We start from the raw sequence: 21,742 nt of genomic DNA, 5'->3' as shown, positions 1-21,742 counted from the left end.
GCCGTGGGAGTGGTGAACTGCGTGGGTGTACAGGTGGAGAGTGCACGTGTGCAGCCTGAGGGTGGTGTGCAAGGGTGGGACTCAGTGCCGTCACTACTATAGTTTAATATATATATATATATATATATATATATATATATATATATATATATATATATATATATATATATATATATATATATATATTAGTTTGGTAAGGATTGTCGTCAGTTGTTGGGATACAGTTCTATGTACACATGATGGACTGAAGATGGTTAAATGGTCAGTATGATCGAGTTCTGTCCATATACGTTACTGTATTTCACCTTTGTCTACACTACTAACGTAAGATGTTGGTAAAGAATATATCACATTGGAACGTGGGTTGTAAACAAGGATGACACTTGTTCACTGACGTGCGTCAATATATAATGTCGCACGGAAGTTCTACCTTGTTTTTTTCCTTCTTCCTCTCACCGTACACCCGCCTCCTCTCCCATCTCCCTCCTGAAGTCATTGTGATCTGGGAATGGGTCTCGTCCTCAGATGCCTCGGGCCGCGGATTTCCCCATTCCTGGCATAATTACGGGTGACGTACACCCGCCGACTTCGGAGATAAAGGATATGACGGAGCCTCAGGGTAATTTGGGTGTCGTAGTAACCATCCCGATCAGGGATGAGTCTGGCCCGGCACCAGGGGGGGGGGGGGGGGTCGGTATCTAGTACAGTAATTCCGGGTCAGACAAGTGTTTGCGTCTCTGGTCTGGACGAGGCGGAGAGGTTTGTCTTTCTGGGGGTTTGTGGTCTTGAAAGAATTTTTAATGAGGTTTTTTTTGTGATATTTTATGATTGGGTTTAAGATTTGATCATTAAAGCTGCTGCTTTTTTTTTTAGGGTTATCTTGTATGACAAATATAGTTGGATGAGAGTAATTTGACACCCTCCTGAGTACTGACTATTCATTCCTTTCATGTATTATTTTGATGTATGAGCTTCACTTTCTCACATGATTTTACTCTTGTACTAACAGTCATAATTCTCCGCCAAGGTGAGTCCTGTGACTAGCATTAACCTCCTAAACCAGTTATACGCCAGAACTAGCCTAATTTGGGCTCGTTCTTTGTCTATCATCCGGTTCCCCTGGCAGTGTCTCATTCTAGTATACCCTGTTCTGTGACCAACGACCGAAATTCAGCCGAGTAAGTGTAAAGTGCTGAGGATGGGAGACTGTGAAAGAAGGCCTCAGTATGAATATTCTGTACCAGAAAATGAGCTGCAGAAATGTGTCTGTGAGAGGAACTTTAGAGTTGACATCGTCTCTATCCTGTCGCCGGTCTCATCAGAAAAGTAGACAACCTATACGTTGGCAAATATTAGAATAACTAACGTTTAGGAAGTATTGAGAAAGCTCTTCACATCCCACCTCGAACCAGAACTTCAAAAGCTTCTTATGTTTGGTCACCACACTGGAGGAAGAACAGAGAACTAATAGAGAAGGTCCAGAGAGGGGCAACAAAGATGGTCTAGAATTAGTAGAACTGAGTTACTGGGAAAGATGAGAGGCCTTGATTTGTCTACTGTGGGAAGAAGAGTGATGGGCGACCTAATCACAACCTGCAAGGTTGTAAACCAAGATGACGAGGTAGATAATCATTAGTTCTTGCAAAGATGGAAGGGTAGAATAATGAAAGAACCTAACATTACATTAAACAAGGAATGTGTTAGAAATGATGGAAAGAAGTACTTTTACAGTTTAAGAGAGGTAGATGAACTGGGAGATTTTGATTGATGAAACTGTCACTGTGATAGAGTACAGAAGTTTACATTGTTAAATGATAGTAGAGAAGTTCAAGAGATAAGGGCCCCACGAGTTGAGAACTCCCCTCCTCGTACTGTGTAATTAAGTCATTTGAAAAACAAAAACTAATCTTTACACGAGTCTTCCCTCCTCCAGCCAGGGTGTTATCATCTCTGGTTACCTCTATCTTCCTCCGTCTTATCTGGGTTTATCTGTGTGTCTTACCTCTCCTCCCACAGCAATAATCATGTATCGCTTCCAGTCACAGGGGAACCCGCCTTACCTTATCTTATACTACATTCTCTCCGTTGTTGTTATTATTATTATTATTATTATTATTATTATTATTATTATTGTTATTATTATTATTATTATTATTATTATCATTGTTATTATTATTATTATTATTATTATTATTATTATTATTATTATTATTATTATTATTGATATATTCTTTTATTTACATATTGTTTCATTAGCCTGTACTATGGGTAATTCCTGATGGTAATTCTCTGGTTTCCTCACCTGCCCTTTGTCTTCCTGAACCACTATACTCATTAGTCTTTCTCTATGCTTCTCCCTCCTCATTCTCATTCTCCTGTGTGTTATTCTTCCCCTTCCCACGTCTTTTCCCCGTTTTATTCCTGTATGATCCACCTTCCTCACACGTTCCCTCCTCCACCTTCTCATTTTCTTTCTTCTTTCCTCCCTAATGTCCTCATGTTTGTCTTCACGAACATAAGAGCAGCTGCTATGTCCCCCCCTCTCCACCCCAACTACCATGTCCTCTTACCCCCACCATACTCCCACTCCCGCGTACTCCCAACCCCTCACTTACTCCCTGTCACCCTTCACTTGTCTTCGCTTCTCTTCCTCTTCCATTCCCCCTCTGGCCTCCCACGCACAGACCTGTGCTCACTCTCTCACTCCTACCCTGACTCATCCCCCACCCGTCTCTCTCCTACCCTGGCTTATTCCCCATTCGTCCCTCTCCTACCCAGACTCACTCCCACTCACCCCATTCTAGTATTTCCCTTCAGTCCAGCCCACTCTCCCACTCCCTTATCCATCCCTCCCCACTCACCTAACTCCAACTGCCTCTCACTCTACTCTCCCAACCGTACCACATATACTCTCACCCAGTCTTTCTATCTGTGGCTCACTTCTATCCTTACCCAATCTAATCCCCGTAGTCCTACTCTCACCTTACTCTCCCATTCACTCAGCCCTGCCACTCACCCCGCTCTCCCACTCCTTCCTCTCATTCACCATACTCTCTCCATTTACCTCTCTTTTTCCCCCGGGCTCTCCCCACTAATGCTCCCCACTCACCTCCCACGTTCCTCTCGCCTCCAGGTTTCCCTTCTCCCCTGTCAGTCTCACCAAGCGCCTTCCACTCTCCCCACTCTCCTGCCTCTTCCTACTCACATCACTCTCCCTACTCATCTCAGCCTGTATACCCACCTCTCATTCTCCCCATCACCTTACTCCCCTCTTACCTTTCACTCTCCCTACTTGTCTTTCACTCCATTCACATTTCATTCTCCCCACTCAACTCTCACGATCCCACACTCCATACTCACCTCTCACTCCCTACTCACCCCTTACTCTCCCCACTCAACCCTCTCACCGAGGTCCTCAGCTGGCTTGTATCTCACAATGAACATCAGGAAGACCCAACCTTTAACACTGCTCTCACGCCCCAGCCCGCTCTCTCTCTCTCTCTCTCTCTCTCTCTCTCTCTCTCTCTCTCTCTCTCTCTCTCTCTCTCTCTCTCTCTCTCTCTCTCTCTCTCTCTCTCGGGTAGGTAGTAGGTGGTAGGCAGCCTCCCACCAGGAAGGGAGGTATGATACCGGTACTACCTGCCTGGGTATTGGGAGGGCTAATGACGGCTACGAAGTGAGCCAGCACTTCGGTCGCTGTCGTGTTTCACTCTGTTATCCCAGGCAGCTGTCTTATCTTTCTGCTTCACACACACTTTGGTTGCTGGCATTCACTCCACACAAACGTACACTCTCTTCAGCTCGCACTTTAGCACTTGACAACGCGTAGCTCACACGACTCGTTCTTCGGAACCTTAGGCTAATCCTGCAGTGAGCGCTACGCCCTAACTCTAGCCCTGCCTAGGGCAGAACCTTGCAAGTACTCTCTCTCTCTCTCTCTCTCTCTCTCTCTCTCTCTCTCTCTCTCTCTCTCTCTCTCTCTCTCTCTCTCTCTCTCTCTCTCTCTCTCTCTCACCCATCCTTCCTCAAGTCCCACTCACTCCCATTCACTCTTTTCTTCCCCTTTAGTGCCTCTCACTCTCCCTTTTATCTCCCCCTCTCCCAGCCTGCCCTTCCCTTGGCCTCGTCCTCTCCCACGCTCTCACCTGGGCAGGCGTCCGAGCGCCCTATCCCACTTTAACCTGCCAGTGAGAGATGCGCTGGCTGCCTCTCCTCTCCTCTCCTCTCCTCTCCTCTTCTCTCCTCTCGTTCCCACAACACTTTCACGTGAACCACCTTCCTTCTCTACCTCCTTCTTCTTCTCCTCCTCCTAGTGGCTGGGCCTTTTTTTCTGCTTTCTGTTGTAATTTGCCCCACTTTGCATTTTTCTTTTCTTCCCAGAACCTTTTTCTCCCCCCCGATTTGTGTAATTTTTTCTGGGTTTCGTTATATATATATATATATATATATATATATATATATATATATATATATATTAGGTTCTCGTTTCCCATTTTCGTATAGGTATGCTTTTCCACTTCTCAGCTTTCCTGTTTTCTCAGCTTTGGTCTTTTATTACTTTTGTACAGCTTTTGTCCCATTTTTATCATTTTATAATTGTTTACTTTTTTCATCCTTTTAGGTTTTCCCTTTTTCTATATTTTTTCTAGGTTTTTATTTCTTTTTGGGTTTTATTTTTTTCATTTTCTGTATTTTTCTTTTTTTCAGATTGTGGGTTTAACTACAGTTTTGTTTTAATCTTCCTTTCAACCGAGATTGTTGTTGTTGTTGTTGTTGTTGTTTTTGCTGTTGTTGTTGTTGTTGTTGATATGTAAACGGGTTTTCGTGTCGGCCACAGTGGGTATCTGTGACTCCTGGAGGCGCGCTTTGTCCATGAACTGCCCCTCCGGAGTGATTTTCAGTGGCCCATAAATTGGCCTTAGGGAAGAGGTTTTTATATCCGTGTAAACAGCCCTCGCTGCAGTCTGTTATCCCTCAAACAGCCAGGACTACTTCCTCTTCTGCCAAGGTTGTTAGCTTAGTTCGCCTTTTTACCGCTCTCGTAAATCTGTCTTTTGCCTCCGAAGCCTCAGTGTTGTACTCTGGACACAGAAAATTCCAGGTATTGTATCTGAACTTTTACCCTCTGAAGTACGACGGTACGACCTTTGGCTGGGGTGGCCTGGCATTTGACCTGATTCAGTGAGGGGGACGGTCGAAGGGTAGGTCATGACACTCAGGGGTCGTACCGTCGTGCTCAAGGGTCGTACCGTCGTGCTCAGGGGTGGTACCCTTGTTGTCAAAGTGTCAAGTGTTCTTGCTTGCAATTTAAATGACTTCAAACTGCTTAAGTTGCTCTTTTTTGTTTGAAAGTCTGCTTGTCCTTTTTTCCTCTCTAATTCTTCAGCCTAGTCCGAACTTCCTCACTTAGAGTTTAATTTTAATGCCCCTTCTAGTTCCTCAGCTCCACTTTCTGAATCTTTTGGTAGATTGTCTGCTGGTGTCTTCTCTCCCCTGCAGATACGTTCACCATACCAGCCCTGTAGCTAGCCTGCTTGTCTGCTGCATGTGCAGTGGAATTTACATCTCTTGCAGTCTTCCCTTCTTTCGTTTTCTTTTCCCCTCAGGACGCTGCTGCTGCCATTGTGTCTCATAACATTGTACGCTGCTGTAATGTCTCTCCAACTTTCTCCAATGTTTATGATAATATTTAGAGGCTTTCTAGGCCATCTTTATGCTCCTCTTTCTCCTGAACTTTACAATATACCATTATGTTATCAAAGGGTCTCTCTCTCTCTCTCTCTCTCTCTCTCTCTCTCTCTCTCTCTCTCTCTCTCTCTCTCTCTCTCTCTCTCTCTCTCTCTCTCGCCGAGCATCATTGGTTTGTTCCAGTAATGTTACAGGTATTTTACCTTCCCAAGACACTCCACTAATAGCTCTCACCTTCCCCAAGTACTCCGCCCGCCCCCCACCTCCATCAGCACTCACCCCACCTCCCGTACTCCCCTGCCGTACCCCTCACCTCCCATCCTCCTAGATCCTTGCGTTACTCTCAGGCCCTACGGTATCTCCCCAGAACCTCCAAGATCTCCAGTAACTCCTCCGTTTGCCCTTAACCCGAGCTACCAGTAGCCCCTAGTCCCTCCCCATTGTTTACATCTGCAGCAGCTCTGTACAGTTCCCAGAAATGACCGATGTCCCAGAACAGCCCCCAGCGGCCCCCAGCAGAGCACAGCACCATAGCAGTCCCAACGTACCCCAGCAGTCTTAGGAGAGAGACGGCAACTCCCACCGGTCCCCGTCAGCTCAAAAGAAAGGCAGCAGCCCCAGCAGGAAGGCAGTAGCCCCCAACAGCCCTCGTCAGCCCCCAGCAGCCCTAGTATCCCCCACCAGCATCACAAGTTCCCGTCAGCCCAGCATGGAGGGAGCAGCTCCTGCCGTCGCCTTTAACCTCCGCGGGCGGCGAACTTCCCTAATGGTGGGTGGGTCCAGCACGGCTCCTGCCTCTCCTGCACCCCTCACCCGTCACCCCTCACCCGTCATTCCTTTCCTTCACCCGTCATCCATCACCCCTCACTCATCATTCCTTTTCCTTCACCCGTAACCCCACACCCGTTATTCCTTGTCCTTCACCCGACACCCCTCACCCAGCAGCCCACCCGCCAACACCTGCCTCACTCCCTGACCCATTAGGCCTGTGAAGGCCACCTACCCACCTCGTTGCCCTCCACCTATCACCCTCACGCCATTACCTTCCTTCCACCCATTAGCCGCACTTGCCCAGCGGCAGGTCCCCTGCACACACGCTTCTGTTCAACACCAGTTCCGCCTCACCCATAAACGTCATGATGCTCCACACCCGCACCTTACCCATCAACCCCATACTTCAGCATCAGGTCTCCTCCACCCATGAATCTTCCGCCCCACCACCGCGCGCCGTGTCATTCATTAACCTCCCTCTCTCACCACCGGTTCTCCACCCACCTGCTGTACGCTTCCCATTACCGCCTCTGGCTTATCCATTATCCCTATGACACTCTCTTGTTCTCATTAACTCCACACACACGTCCCACCCCAAGAAATCTCCCTCATCACTACCCTTAACCTTACCCATTAATCCATCTGGCGCCACTTCATCTCCACTTCCTCACATATTTACCCCCATTCCTCCCCACCTCGTCACTTGTCTACCCATTAACCCCACACCTCCGCCTCTCTCTCTCTCTCTCTCTCTCTCTCTCTCTCTCTCTCTCTCTCTCTCTCTCTCTCTCTCTCTCTCTCTCTCTCTCTCTCTCTCTCTCTCTCTCTCTCCCAGTTCACCACAGACGTCTTACCACGGCGTCTTAGCTTAATCCCCAGCAAGCCTAAGCCGCCAGCCTCCCACCTAAGCCACGGCTCCAGCTCACCTCTGAACTGATCGTGCCACCTAGGGCTGGGCTCGCCTGGTGAGCTCGCTGATCGTGCCAGGTTGGGCTAGGTTCGCCTAAGATTGTGGTAAGGTAGTGTGGCTGCAGCGCAGCACACGTCTACATACACCTATACTCGCAAATACAAATATGTTCGTGATAATAGAAACTATAAACAGTTTAGTGGCAATGGTGCCGTATAGGTGCGAGTGGTGGGCCCAGAACAGAAAGCCAGGGAAGGAGGAGGAGGTGTTGCAAACGAAATTCTTCAGGTCAGTGTGTGGTGTGAGGAGAGTTGGTCGTCGTGTTAAGGAGTGGCGGTGTGAGAGTTGTGGTGGTGGTAAGCTGAGTGTGACGTCGCTGAGCGGGGCGTGCTGACTTGGTTACCACATACGGAGAGGATGAGTGAGTGAACGGAGACTTGCTAAGAGGATTTGTGTACCAGAATTAGGGGGAGCAAAACGAAGGAGGGGGAGGGCGGGGGGGGGGGGGGGGGGACACCGAAAATGAGATGGAAGGAAAGATGCTTGGAGTCACCGGGGCGTCGACTGGTAAGATGGTAAGGGTCGTGCACGGATAGAAAGAACTGGAGTTATGTGGTATACCGGGGGCGACCCTCTGTCACTGGTGCACTGGGGCACATGAGGCGCTCTGGGAAGACCACGGGGAGGAGGGCGGAGCTTAGCTCTCGATAGAGGGTCATTGGTTTTGGTCCATTGTACATGATAACATGATAGCTGTATGATGGATGTAAGCTGAGGGCCGTTCTTCATATATATATATATATATATATATATATATATATATATATATATATATATATATATATATATATATATATATATATATATATATATATATGTGTGTGTGTGTGTGTGTGTGTGTGTGTGTGTGTGTGTAGGGCTTGAAGTACTTTCAATCAATGGCTTCCCGCAAGAACATTGTATACTGTGCCAGGAACATTTTCTATTGACATTCTTTTTCTACAGTGGAAGGAACATTTTATCTAGTGGCGGGGTCGTTTTTGGTGGCAGAAACATTGTCGACAGTGGCAAGATCGTTTACTACAGGTTGCCTCCCCAGCCGACCTTGCCCAGGGGAGGGATAAGCCTCCCCGGGTCAGCCTCAGCACCCCAGGGAGTTACCGTCGATAGGAACCTTAGGACGATCCCCTGCTTCACCTGGACAACAAGTAGTGCATTACCCCCGCCCACCAGTAGTGGTACGTGAGGGGTCCGGCGGCTGGTGATAAAGTCTTGTACTGAGGTCCGCATCGGAGGTCGGGTCCGGGAGACGGTATTGACCCGTGGCGCCCTTGGCGGCACGGTAAGAAATGAGCAGAAGTTATACATTTAATTTCCCATTGGCCACAATTTTCCAAAATACGATTCTTTTATTTTCATTGGTTGAGGTCTGGCCCTGACCTTTAGTGGGGGTTTATCTATGGGTGAGGAGGACGACTTGATGGGACACTGTAGGGATATGGTGTCTGCCACGGGCTCTGGTTCAACTCTTTACCCTCCCACCCCTACCTCCCGTCAAGCACCAGACGTACCCTGTATATATATATATATATATATATATATATATATATATATATATATATATATATATATATATATATATATATATTTATATATATATATATATATTTAGTCTTGTTTTTCGTTTCTCGCGTAAAGGAGGCAGCGGCAGGAACAAAGAAAGGCCTCATTTGCTCACATAAACTCGTTTCCGTCATGTGTAGTGCACGGAAACCACAGCCCCTCCCCACAAACAGACCTTTACGTGATTTTTCTCAGCTGCTTTATATACGTCGCCCCCTTTATACCATCGCTGCAATTCTCTCTCTCTCTCTCTCTCTCTCTCTCTCTCTCTCTCTCTCTCTCTCTCTCTCTCTCTCTCTCTCTCTCTCTCTCTCTCTCTCTCTCTCTCTCTCTATCTATCTATCTATCTATCTATCTATTTATTTATCGATCTATCTATCTATCTATCAGAAGGGATGAGGCACCTGAGTGATGCCCAGGAGGGACGAGGCACCTGAGTGATGCCCAGGAGGGACGAGGCACCTGAGTGATGCCCAGGAGGGACGAGGCACCTGAGTGATGCCCAGGAGGGACGAGGCACCTGAGTGATGCCCAGGAGGGACGAGGCACCTGAGTGGTGCCCAGGAGGGACGAGGCACCTGAGTGGTGCCCAGGAGGGACGAGGCACCTGAGTGGTGCCCAGGAGGGACGAGGCACCTGAGTGGTGCCCAGGAGGGACGAGGCACCTGAGTGATGCCCAGGAGGGACGAGGCACTTGAGTGATGCCCAGGAGGGACGTAGTATTTGCTTAATGCGACACGGAATGACCTGGTTTGGTTAGGTTGAGAGGAGCGCTGGTGTCCAGGTGAAGGGGCGGGTCACACGACCAGTGTCGGGGGAGTGGCAGCAAGGTTGTATCCCCGGACGGTACCGTAGAGGGAGGCAGGAGGATAGAGGCCACCCGGCACCAAGGTGTTTACTGGGTTTAAAGGGAAAGGTTCCTTCTGCCACGGGGTCAGAGGATCTGTTGAAACCCAGGGTTGAGTAAGTGTGTGTGGTGCCCTGGGGGTGGGCAGCCAGGGAGGGTGTAGTGACGTCAGATGGACAGGTGTACGTAGTCTGGGTCAACATTCCACTGTGAAGCACAGTACACCAGGCGACGGACAGGGGCCTCCTCCTCTACTATCAAGGTTGACCTCCGGCATGAGAGCTTTAACACAGCAAATAAAAGCTTGTCTTTTCCAGCTAGAAGAGTGAGGCATTTTGAGCATGTAATGTGGTACTTTGTGAATCCAGTAATGACGTGTGTATGGTTGTGTAGATTATTATTATTATTATTATTATTATTATTATTATTATTATTATTATTATTATTATTATTAGTGTTATTATTTAAAGCGATATATTTATTTTCTTTGGTGAAGAGGAGGTGGCGTGTGGTGTGTGGGTGGGAGGCAGAGGATGGTATGCGGTGGGGTGAGAGCACTCCAGGGGAGGTAGTGAGGAGGGGGGGAGGCGCCCTGCCTGGGTTCTCGTGCTCCCATCATGTGAGAGCAGACACCACGCGTGGGAGACTCTCTCTCTCTCTCTCTCTCTCTCTCTCTCTCTCTCTCTCTCTCTCTCTCTCTCTCTCTCTCTCTCTCTCTCTCTCTCTCCCATACACCAAGACCAGTAAAGATGCAAGCTGACGTCAGCCTCGGGACCACGCTGCCTGGCTGTGCTGCGGTCACTGGCGACAGCAGGGCGCGGGGCAGGCATTTACCGCGTCATGAGCGGCGTCCTTAGACTGACCACTTGCTGAGGCAACAACAGAAGTCAGGCTGGGGTTGGTACTCTGGGGGTGGAGTGTCATGCAAGGCCACGAGCCAGCCAGAGTACTCATGCAGGTGGTGCATGATGAGGAAGGCAAGAAGGTACAGTGGTCATGAAGGTGTCTGCTGGACTCTGTGGTGACGTTATCATCCTCGCATGACGCCCAGGAAAGTCTCTGGTCACACCAAGGAGGTGGACCGGCCGTCTGTGGTCGCTGAGGTGTATGTATGTGACCCAGTAGTGTAGCCCGCCTTACCAGCACGTGCACGACTGTATGACCCAGGTGTGACCTGTGAGACCCCAGGACCGTCTTCAAGACCACTGGCAAAACAGTGTGACCCAGAGAACGATCTACACAACCCCTGGGTGACCCTGGACCCTGGTGTCCTAGAGATAGCATGGGTAACGGATTGACACCTTGTATGAAGTCAAGTTGCTTGTTTGACCGAGAAATGACCGTTAGGCAGTTGTGAGTGTGGGATGACCTGTGTTAACCTGGACCCATGTTTGTACACGAGGAGGCCAGGTGTCTGACCTCAGTGACTCAGAGGAGGCTTGTGTGACCCGGAGAGATTTATATGACCCACTGGCTACTTATGGGATCCGAGGAGACTTGTGACCCAGGGAGTTTTATGCGACCCGGTGGGAACTGTGACCCAGAGGAGACGTGTTACCCGGATAGAATTATGTGACCCATGGATGGCTTATGTGGTCCAGGGAAAACATTATCTAGGCGAGAATTATGTGACCTAGGGAACTTACTGTAACTCAGAAAGTACTACGTTGGCTTTAGAGAAGGTGACCTAAGGTGATGTGTGACCTGTTTGACCCAGAAGTGACCAATGTGACCCAGAAGTGACCAATGTGACCCAGAGTTGACCTGGAATGACGGTGTCGTAATTCAGAGGTGGCCTGTGTGACCTGGGAACGGCCCCTTTGACACAGGTGTGACCTCTGAATGTGTCTCGGGACCTAGAGATGACCCATGACCTGGGTGATCGAAGAAAGATCATATACATGACCTCAGTGAATCCATTGATGTATGTCAGGTGTGGGATTCATGGATGATACATGTGACCTGAGTGGCCCAGAGGAAGGTTGTGCTTATATGATTAATCAAGGATTTTCCTGTCGCTTTATATATATATATATATATATATATATATATATATATATATATATATATATATATATATATATATATATATATATATATATATATATATATATATCATACGATTTAACGCATGTTTGTATTTATTTATGTATTAGCAAATATGAAGATCCGTATATCCTTTCATTTGCTGTGCTAAGTTGGTGCATAACTGCATAACGTTGAGTGTTAGTACCCCACGTGCCTGTGATGCCAGTAGACCTTCCTGGGAAGCTGGGGAGATAAAGTGACAAAAAAGGAAAGAATTGGGTCAGATCTCAAAATTTTGACGTTGGAATTATGGGAATGGCGTCGCACGACGCTATTAACTCTGGCACCCACTGTCAGACCCATGATGTAATCCCTCCCCTCCACCCTCACTCCCTTATGATATTTACCTTTAAAGTAAAGACTTTTTGAAGAAGAGACGGATTTTTTTTTTTTTTCGTAGCAGTAGGACAGATTTCGCAGAATGTCTGCAGATATGAAATGGCAAGAGTTTTTAACCCCAAGAAATGATTGGCATTTCTGGTGACTGTTTGGCAACTCGGCGGCGTCACAGAATAACTTCCAGCTATCACAATAACCCCGATATTTCTCCGGCAAAACTTCATGGTTGGGTTGTGGTATGTTTTAGTCTGCTCGGAGGTGAACTGTGATATTATAGTGTGTGCGGAGAAAAATGAAACTATTTACATGTGTAGGAAAGGAGAAAAGGTATAATATTCAACTTCGAGATGGTCCAAAACTTGCGTTATTTCGTGAAAACAAGGTTAATTTTTGCTGGTTTGCAAGTTGGTTGTAACCCTCCACCCAGTCTCTCTCTCTCTCTCTCAGGTCACGATCTTCTTAATAGTCAGATGCGTCTGTTTCCAGTGTTTACCATATATTTACGATAATATGCGGGAGTAGTTAACACTCGTGTACATTGTATTATGGGAGAAAACCTAAGCGTGTCTTTATTGCCTTCATTTTAACAATGTAGTGAGACCTGTAACATTAGGTCCAGAGAGCTACACCCAAACTATATCATACGCGTCCTAGAGTACAGATACTCATCTGTGTACCCATTTTTTTGCCTCAGTGACCCCCTTACATACTTGCGTGTTAGCCTTTATACACACCTTAACCCCTTACTTATTTTTCAAAGCTTTTTATGCCTCTGCAGGAATCTAATCTCCAGCCATATTCGTTTAGATTGTCTCAGATCTTGTGGCTATGTGATGACACAGGCCTTGATATGCGGGCCTATAAGGCCTCCGGGAATCAGAAAAGTGAATTAGGAATAAATTGCGGGGGGGGGGGATTAAGGGGGCTCCCCTGTGGAGGGTTGTAGGAGGGGGCTTGTCGTGGGGGTGGGGTGGGGCGTTCAATAGAGGGCTCACTGGTAATGAATACACAGACGTAGTGGAGGCGTGGCACAGATCAAAGAGATCTCTTGAATGGAAACAGCTGTGGCTTTGTCCTAACTAACATGATTAGTGGGACGGAAGTACGAGAGGTGGGGGGGCTAGGAATGGGGGTTAGAGGTAGACTAGGAGGGGATGGAAGGGATAAAGGGAGATGGTGAGTGGGAGAAAGCTGGTAGATTTGAAGGGAAGAAAGAGAACGAGTGAAGGGAAGGAAGGTAGATGGGGTCAGGTGATTTTAGAAGACTAACACGCACGCTTCACACCAATCTCTCTCTGTAGCCTTCTCCTCCCTCCACTGCACCATCACCTCCACCATTCTCCCATCGCTATCACACTCTCCCCGTCACCTCCATCATTCTCACTACTTTCTTATCACTTCCACCACTCTCCTATCACCCTCACCACTCTACCATCGTTTGCACCACTATGTCATCATCCGCTGCACCACTCTCCCAACCTCCCGTCCCCTCACACACATCAGTTCCTTAACACACACATCATCTTCCTCACCCTCCACCACACACCAATTAACGCTCCCACCCCCACCTCCCTCTCTCACACATCGTAAGTTATACGTAATCGAAGTCTTTGAAATGTGATAGGACACACACACACACACACACACACACACACACACACACACAGTGGGCCATTTGATGCTAACATGACCTCATAAGTCCGTGATAGGGAAATATACTGGGGCAGAAGAGATCAGGTTACCAGTTGACCACCATAGTAGCTTCACCAGATTTGTTATGCCGGGAGAGAGAATGGACGACTTTGTTTTCGGATTTCGTTGAAGTATTTAACACAGTAAACTTGGCTCTGTTTTGGTTAAGTTTTTGATCCATCTTCTCATGGTACGTCTTATGTTTCGTGGTCCGACTGTAGTAAAACCCTGCGGTTTAATTTGTCAAAGGTTGAACGAAATCCAGAAACGACGTTCTCCATTTTCTCCCCCGGCGTCCCAGTTCCACAGTGGTCAAGTAGTGGCCTGTTGTGCCGCAGTCAGTTTCCCCGGTACGGATATAGAGTCATGTTGTCATACAGTGGTCCACTGGGTGTGTGTGTCCTTTTATCACACTTTGAAAGACTTGGATTACGTGTTAACTTTCCCCGGTAAAGATTTATAAAGTTAGAGCACAACCAAGGTCGAGGGATCGGAACCCATGACCAATCAGGGAACTCAGCCACCTCAGGTCAGGAAGAAGACGAGCAACATACATGACGCTATACACCTGCCAGGACCAGGAGCAGTGCACCAACTGTGAAAGCATCTCAGAAAGAAGCAGTCCGTAAGTGTACAGTAATACCTGGGACTTTACCCAAATGATGATAATCCAAAACTTTCGAGTTAGTAAGAGGGAAGATGGGAAGACCATTGAATGTACCACCAGGGGAAGGAAACATGATTACCACAACGACGAAAACATTACAAAAAAATAAGTCTGAAAACAGTCCGGATGAAGCCAGTGTTGGTCAGTAGAGAACCAGCATGATTCCTTCATCAAGACGTGCGTTGAGCAGTACGCGCTACCCTTGCCTAGCGGCAAAATTTTGTCGTTGGTGCTCGTAAATAGGAAGTCCCCCGCTCTGCCCCCAGTGAACGGGAGGGGCCAGGGGACCTGTTGGGGAGTTTGAGGTAAACAAACTTCAGGGAGCCTGCCTCCCTCCCTCCCTCCCCTCCTCCCCCGCTGTAATTGAAGTCCAATCGATGGGGTTATCTTGTGAGAGGAGGGGAGAGGGGAGTGAGAGGCGGGGAGAGAAGAGTGAGAGGTGGGAATATTATCACCAGAGTTGTTATGAAGTAGACACCGTCTGCGGACGTGTCCCGTCACGCCCGGGACTCTGTTTATTGTTACGTTTGATGCCAACCTTCATATATATATATATATATATATATATATATATATATATATATATATATATATATATATATATATATATATATATATATATATAAAGTTGCACATTAGATATATGGTAAGTTTAACATGTTAAGATCATTGGCTTTTGGGTAAAGTTGTTAAGTTTGTAAGTTTTCTTGGGCCAGAGTGATCAGGTGAAGGTCATGCCAGCAGTGTAGCGTGCGATCATCCACGCTGGTCTGTAACTCATTACAAAGTCAGTAATTACTGAAATGCACAGTGAATGAATTAAGTAATTATTGTGATGTATTGCGAGTAGATTCAGTATGTATTGAAATGCATTACAAGTAACTTTAGTGATTATTGAAATAGATTACGAGGAAATTCACAGATCATTGGAATGTATTTTTGATAATTGCCTAATTTTTAAAAAAAAATTACGAATCAATTCAGTATTTGTTGAAATATATAAGGAATAAATTAAATGATTATTGGAATGCATTACGAATAAATCTACCAATTATTGAAATATTTTACTGATGAATTCAGCAATTATTAAAATGAATTACGAATAAAATAGAAAAATTAACATGTATTTTTACCAAGTGCAACGAATTTATAAGCTGTATTACGAAAGAATTAGGTAATTAGTGAATTATAATAGGAACAAATTCAGTAACCATTGGAATGCATTACGAATATATTTTGTAGCCTTAATGAAGAGCGAACTTGAAAAAAAAAAATACAACTAGGCGAGGATTTAGTGTGGCTTGCTGTTAAGCCAGAGGAAAGCTGCCTTACGTGAGGGAATATCTCTGACACCTCCCCTTGCCTGCCCGAGTCTGGGGTACGTGTTGAGTCGGACTCTCGCCCCGTCTGGACCTTCAACTTCTCCCAGACTTACCTTCAGTTTTTCCCAGATACAGTAATTTTTTGCGGGGCCCATCGCTCCTGCCGGCGATTATCGGAGTAAATCCCTTGAGCCTGACACGGCACTCTGATGTAAACAAACACCTTCAGAATTGGGCGAGAAAATGATCGAGGATATCCCCTTCCTCAGGAGACCATCACCTACGCCACGATATATATATATATATATATATAATTCTGTTTTCAACACTATAGGTATTGATTTCAGATTGATGCGACAGTTGCAGAAGTTTGTATAACGTGATGGAGAAGTTATAATTGTTGCTGTTTAACGCGATTGAGGAAAAATTTGATCTGGCAGCAGGAAACGTGTTGCCCTCGGGTGGAGCTAGACGTGAGTGCAAGAAGGGCACACGGTGCTAATGAGCGTCGACTAAAGGCATTACTCACATTAGGTCGAGAATGTAAACCATCATCGTTTACTCTGTATTTTATGGCGGTGCGCGGGCGTCAACTTATGTTATGTAATTATTGTTATTATTATTATTATTATTATTATGAGGATGATAGCGCGTGATGAAGGATTCCGCCGGTAATGACGACGCTGGCCCGCTGATGTCTGTGTCCACTGCTGTATTAGAAGTCGGTGATTGGAATCACTTTCTGTGGTACTTACACACACACACACACACACACACACACACACACACACACACACACACACACATATATATATATATATATATATATATATATATATATATATATATATATATATATATATATATATATATATATATATATATATATAAATATATATATATATATATATATATATATATATATATATATATATATATATATATATATATATATATATATATATATACATACATACGAATGAACCTACCCACGCTCTCTGGCCTGCTGGCATTGTGAGTGTACGATTCCGTAGGCCAGGGTTGGACTCCCCCCGACACCCACACACTCATATTGTAGGACGTAATTGGCTAAATTAGCCAATCAGAAATTTGATTGGATACCTTTAATGGGCTGGTACCCTGTTATGACACGAACTGTGTTTCTTACCATCATTATACTATTATTACATCTTATATCAAGTATAGATGTATGTTGCCTTGATATGGTACGGTAGAATGTATTGGATATATGGTCGATATTCCCGAGCTAGACTGATGGACGTGATTCATCTAAACATCTGTGTTAAGTGACAAATGCTCCTCTTGCAGTGAGAGGTCTCTGGCCTCGGCTGCAAGAGACGCGAGATATCTCGCCAGATGCTCACTGTAGCTTTATTGAAATGTAATTGGAAAGATTTGAAATATAATCAACAATATCTTCGGCGTCTTGAGCACGACGGTACGACCCTTAACCGACGTTACGACCACTGAGGACGACAGTACGACCTGTCGTGTGACCCTTGGCTATGATGGCCAGGCCATTGATTTGGTCAAAAACCAGGTCGTCATCCCTAGGGGTCGTACCGTCGTGGTCTAGGGTCGTGTTGTCGTGAGTTGAGTTGCCTGCGAGGTCGTACTGTAAGGTATGGTTGGGGGGTTGTTGATAGCTCCAGGAAGGAGGTCGTGTCGTTTGCACACAGGAGATGCGGACTCTTCATATTGTTGTCAGATTTAATAAAGAATTTTTAAGGAAATTAATTTTTGCCTTAAGTTTTAATGTATAGATATATGTATGTTTTATTGGCACATATTTTAACGAATAACTTGCACTGTAGTGTCCTATTGTTAGCTGGTTGTTAGGGTCAGAATATTATGTTTTGTGTTAGAGGGGGATTATAGTGCAATATGCAAATGGTCATCAGTAATTAAGGTCATTTAGTGTTGATTGTGTATATTATAGGAACATTATTATATAAGTAAAAGGTTATATATCATATTATATATAATTGAGTTGAATGATCTTAGACATATGATTTATAGAGGTGAAATCTCATTGATTATCTCACTTAAGTGTTCTCTTCATTTGCAAAAATGATGTTCATCATGAGACTGAACAGAGAAGAACAGTACAGGAAGAGTACAAGGTCACATTAGCATTAAGACTTATACTGGCCTACAGAACTCAGTCTGAAAAGTCTAGTAATAAAACAACAAACAAGCACAGTGTGGCGATTAAGTCGTGTCATTAAAGTGGTAATTAAGGCCTTATTATGTAGTGAGACAGCGTGTAGGAAGGGAAGCATACTGTCTGGTGGGATGGACTAAATTAACTAATCATTCTTCTCCTCGTCGTTACCACGTCACGACCTATGAGCATAACGGTACGACCCTGCACGACAGAAAGGACAACCCTTGGGTGTGATGACCTGATGTCTGACCTCACCCTTAAAGGGTCAGGTCAGAGGCAAGGCCATCATACCTAAGCGTCGTACCGTCGTGCTCAAGGACCGTACCTTCATGCTCATGGATCGTGGGTTTAGAAACTCATAAAGCAGCCTCTTGATAATGTGTCGTAACTACGACCATTGTATCCTGTCGTAATGATACGGTGTGACGTGACTGAGAGCAAGATAAGATATGGTATCGTTACCGAGTGAGGATGATTTAGTCCTCCCTGGTGTCTGGACAGAGACAGTGGAAGACGGAGTGTGTTCGGCCATTGAATGATGTTAGTAGTCTTTCGAGGTACTCATGTATGTAGTCTTTGTAGATGATAATGTGGGTAGTCTTTCTAGATAGTGAACATGAAGAAGTATTCTGAGATTGTATTTCAAAACTTGTCATTAACCATAAGACTAAGGAAGGCAGAAGGAGAGAGTGTAGGCTAGCTGTAGCTTCGTGATGATAGACTTATGTAACTCCGGAGTACATGTAATGAGGGGGAAGGGGAGGGGGGTGCAGGCAGCTAGGTGGATTTGATGTACGTGGCATGAAGACACAGTGCAGGCAGGAGGTGTAGCACAGCGGGTGTACTTAACATTAAAGTTGACGTGTGATGAGAGGGTGTAGGATGAAGGTGTACCTGGGCACTAGCTGTACGTGAGAGCGAGGTGTAATGTGAGCAGTGTAGGCAGAAGGTTTGGTGGTGAGGATGTCGCGGTCAACGGAATGTGGTGTTTGAGGACATTCTACCGGAGGAGGTGCGGTGTGAGTGGCGGGAACGTGTAGTGTAAGGTTAGGGTGTAGTGGGTGTAGCTACGTACCGGGGAAGGCGGCGGGGAGGGTGTAGGCGGTGCGGGGCGGGGCGGCCGAGGCTGGCCGGTCGGCCGAGTTGGCCCTGGCCAGCGACCGTCTGCGCCACTCCGCCTCGAGCCTCCTCTCGAGCTCGAGCTCCTCCGGTGCGGTGTCGGAGCGCTGCAGGGGCGCCCGCCGCGCCCTGGGGGGACCTGCACCCAGCATGGTGGGGGCCTGGCTGCCTCTCCTCCTCCTCCGTGTGTCGTGGAGCGCCTCAGGCCCGGCCCATGCTGGCTCCTCCTCGGGAGGCCGGCCTCATGGTGTGCCAGGCACCAAAAGGGTCACGCGTCTCACACCACCACCACCACCACCACCTCCTCCTGCTGCTGCTGCTACAGGCTTCCTGCTGGCTCTCCCGCTCCCCGCTACTGCTGCATGGGGCATAGCACTCACATGGGGCATAGCACTGGCCTTCCGTCATAAACACATTTTTCTTATTTGTTCTCACACATTTTCCTGGAAAGAGAGAGAGAGAGTAAAGTTGTGGTTGGTGCGGGGAAGCAGCTGGCCCACATAGCCTTCCCACGTTCAAACTAGGTCACCTCCTCCCCCCCTCCCCCCCACAATCTCACGGCGCGCGGGGGTCAACGTGAGGGGAGTGGGGGTGAGGGAAGGGGGAAAGAGTCTTCCCAGAATTTTAAACTTAACGCAGGGTGCCCCCTGCTGGCGATGGACGGGATCTCCCTTCCAGTATAGGACCTTCCCCACTCTATACAGAATGTCCTCACCCTCCACAGGACAGCCCCACCCTCCATAGGACGCCCAACCCTCCACAGAACGCCCTCACCCTGTACAAGACGCCCGCCCCTCCAACTCAGTACGGGATCCCCTCTCCGACAGGAGACAGTCCTCCGTGCCGTCGTGACAGACCCAGTGTACGTACGTCTTAACATGCAACACGGACGCGGGGCAAGATGGCCTCCCTCTGTGGACGGTCTATGATAAAAGATCGAAATAACGATGGCCAAATAAACACATCACTGGTGGCTTTCCTTAGTCTGTTATCCTACCATCTTTTGCTCCCTCTTTTCATCACCGGTCGTTTCTCAGTTCCTCAGTTATCTTACCATCTATTGCTTCCTCCCTTCATCGTCGTATTGTTCCTCATCAATTAGTTATCTCGTCGTGTTCCCTCCCCTCCTTATTGTCCCTGGTTCATGATGGTTCCCGCATGGGAAGCCACCCTGGCTGAGGTCAGTGTCATCGTCAGCGGAAGGGAAGGACGAGAGTATCGTCCAGGACCTTCTCGCTCGGTTGGAGTTCATCCTCATAAATGATATATATATATATATATATATATATATATATTATATATATATATATATATATATATATATATAGTATATATATTAGACATGTATGAATATATTTCCTTGCTTCTAGAAACAACGCTGCCTTGGGCTGCAGGAGCTTCTGGAAAACAGGTCCTGGAATAACAGCAGTGCCGTCCCAGGAAAGGGGTCCTGGAGCAGTTATGTAGCTTCCTCCATCATGTGGAGCCTTATAGCTTCTTCCGTCATGTGGAGCCTTATAGCTTCTTCCGTCATGTGGAGCCTTATAGCTTCCTTCCATCATGTGGAGCCATATAGCTTCCTCCATAATGTGGAGCATTATAGCTTCCTTCATCATGTGGAGCCTTATAGCTCCCTCCATCGTGTGGAGCATTATAGCTTCATCATGTGGAGCCTTATAGCTTCCTGCATCATGTGGAGCCTTATAGCTTCCTCCATCATGCGGAGCATTATAGCTTCCTGAACAAACTTTCTCTTCTTGTCTTCTGCGCCATTTTCAGTCTCCCGTTTTTTCCTCTTTCGTCTGCCTCTCCACTCCTCCTCCTCCTCCTCCTCCTCGTTTTCTTGTTTATTTCCGTGTATCATATTCAGGCCTTTCTTACTTTCTCTTACAGTAGTATTATGTTTTCTATTGCATCCTGCTTCTGACGGTTCTGTCCCACAAAATCTCTCTATATCTATCTGTCTATCTGCCTATCTATCTGTCTGTCTGTCTCTATCTGTCCCTCTGTCTGCCTATCTATCTATCCCCTCCCAGCATTACTGCATCCTCTCACTCGCCTCTGCCAGTCTCCTTTATTAAGTTGTTGTCTTGTATTTTTCGTTCTCTGGACGTTCCAGAATTTTTCAAGACGGGAACTTTAATTCCATTATTATTTAAGACGCCCCTGGAAATCTTAGGACCGACTTTCTGATGATAGTATATAAATCTTCGTAAGGCAGACATCTATGATAGTTTGGAAACTTAACACTTTTGTTGGCTGAATTTTTGTAAAATATAAAGTGTATGTTAATGTTGTTCTTAGACTGTAAAACACACACACACACACACACACACACACACACACACACACACACACACACACACACACACACACAGCTTGGAGGCAAATCAAGAGACGGAGAGAATAAAGATTGAAGGAGAAGAACGCAGACCCGGGGTCATACAGGAAACTGTTGGAAGATTAATATGCACAGTTAACAGATGGA

The 21,742-nt window shown here is 46.5% G+C and overlaps 1 protein-coding gene across 4 annotated transcripts in view; it reads right to left on the bottom strand.

Annotated features, from left to right (window-relative positions):
* Positions 1 to 21,742, bottom strand: part of LOC139760789 (43 kDa receptor-associated protein of the synapse) — a 200,733-nt gene that overhangs the window by 68,200 nt on the left and 110,791 nt on the right. For all 4 annotated transcript variants that reach the window (XM_071684387.1, XM_071684389.1, XM_071684390.1 and 1 more), the window contains exon 2: positions 19,211 to 19,697. In XM_071684387.1, the coding sequence (XP_071540488.1) occupies positions 19,211 to 19,406 (196 nt within the window). In that variant the 5' untranslated portion in view covers positions 19,407 to 19,697. The remainder of the gene's footprint in view (positions 1 to 19,210; positions 19,698 to 21,742) is intronic.

The sequence above is a fragment of the Panulirus ornatus genome, chromosome 38 (genome assembly GCF_036320965.1).
Source record: "Panulirus ornatus isolate Po-2019 chromosome 38, ASM3632096v1, whole genome shotgun sequence".
NCBI classification, from domain to species: domain Eukaryota; kingdom Metazoa; phylum Arthropoda; class Malacostraca; order Decapoda; family Palinuridae; genus Panulirus; species Panulirus ornatus.
This window is presented reverse-complemented; position numbering and strand designations above follow the sequence as displayed.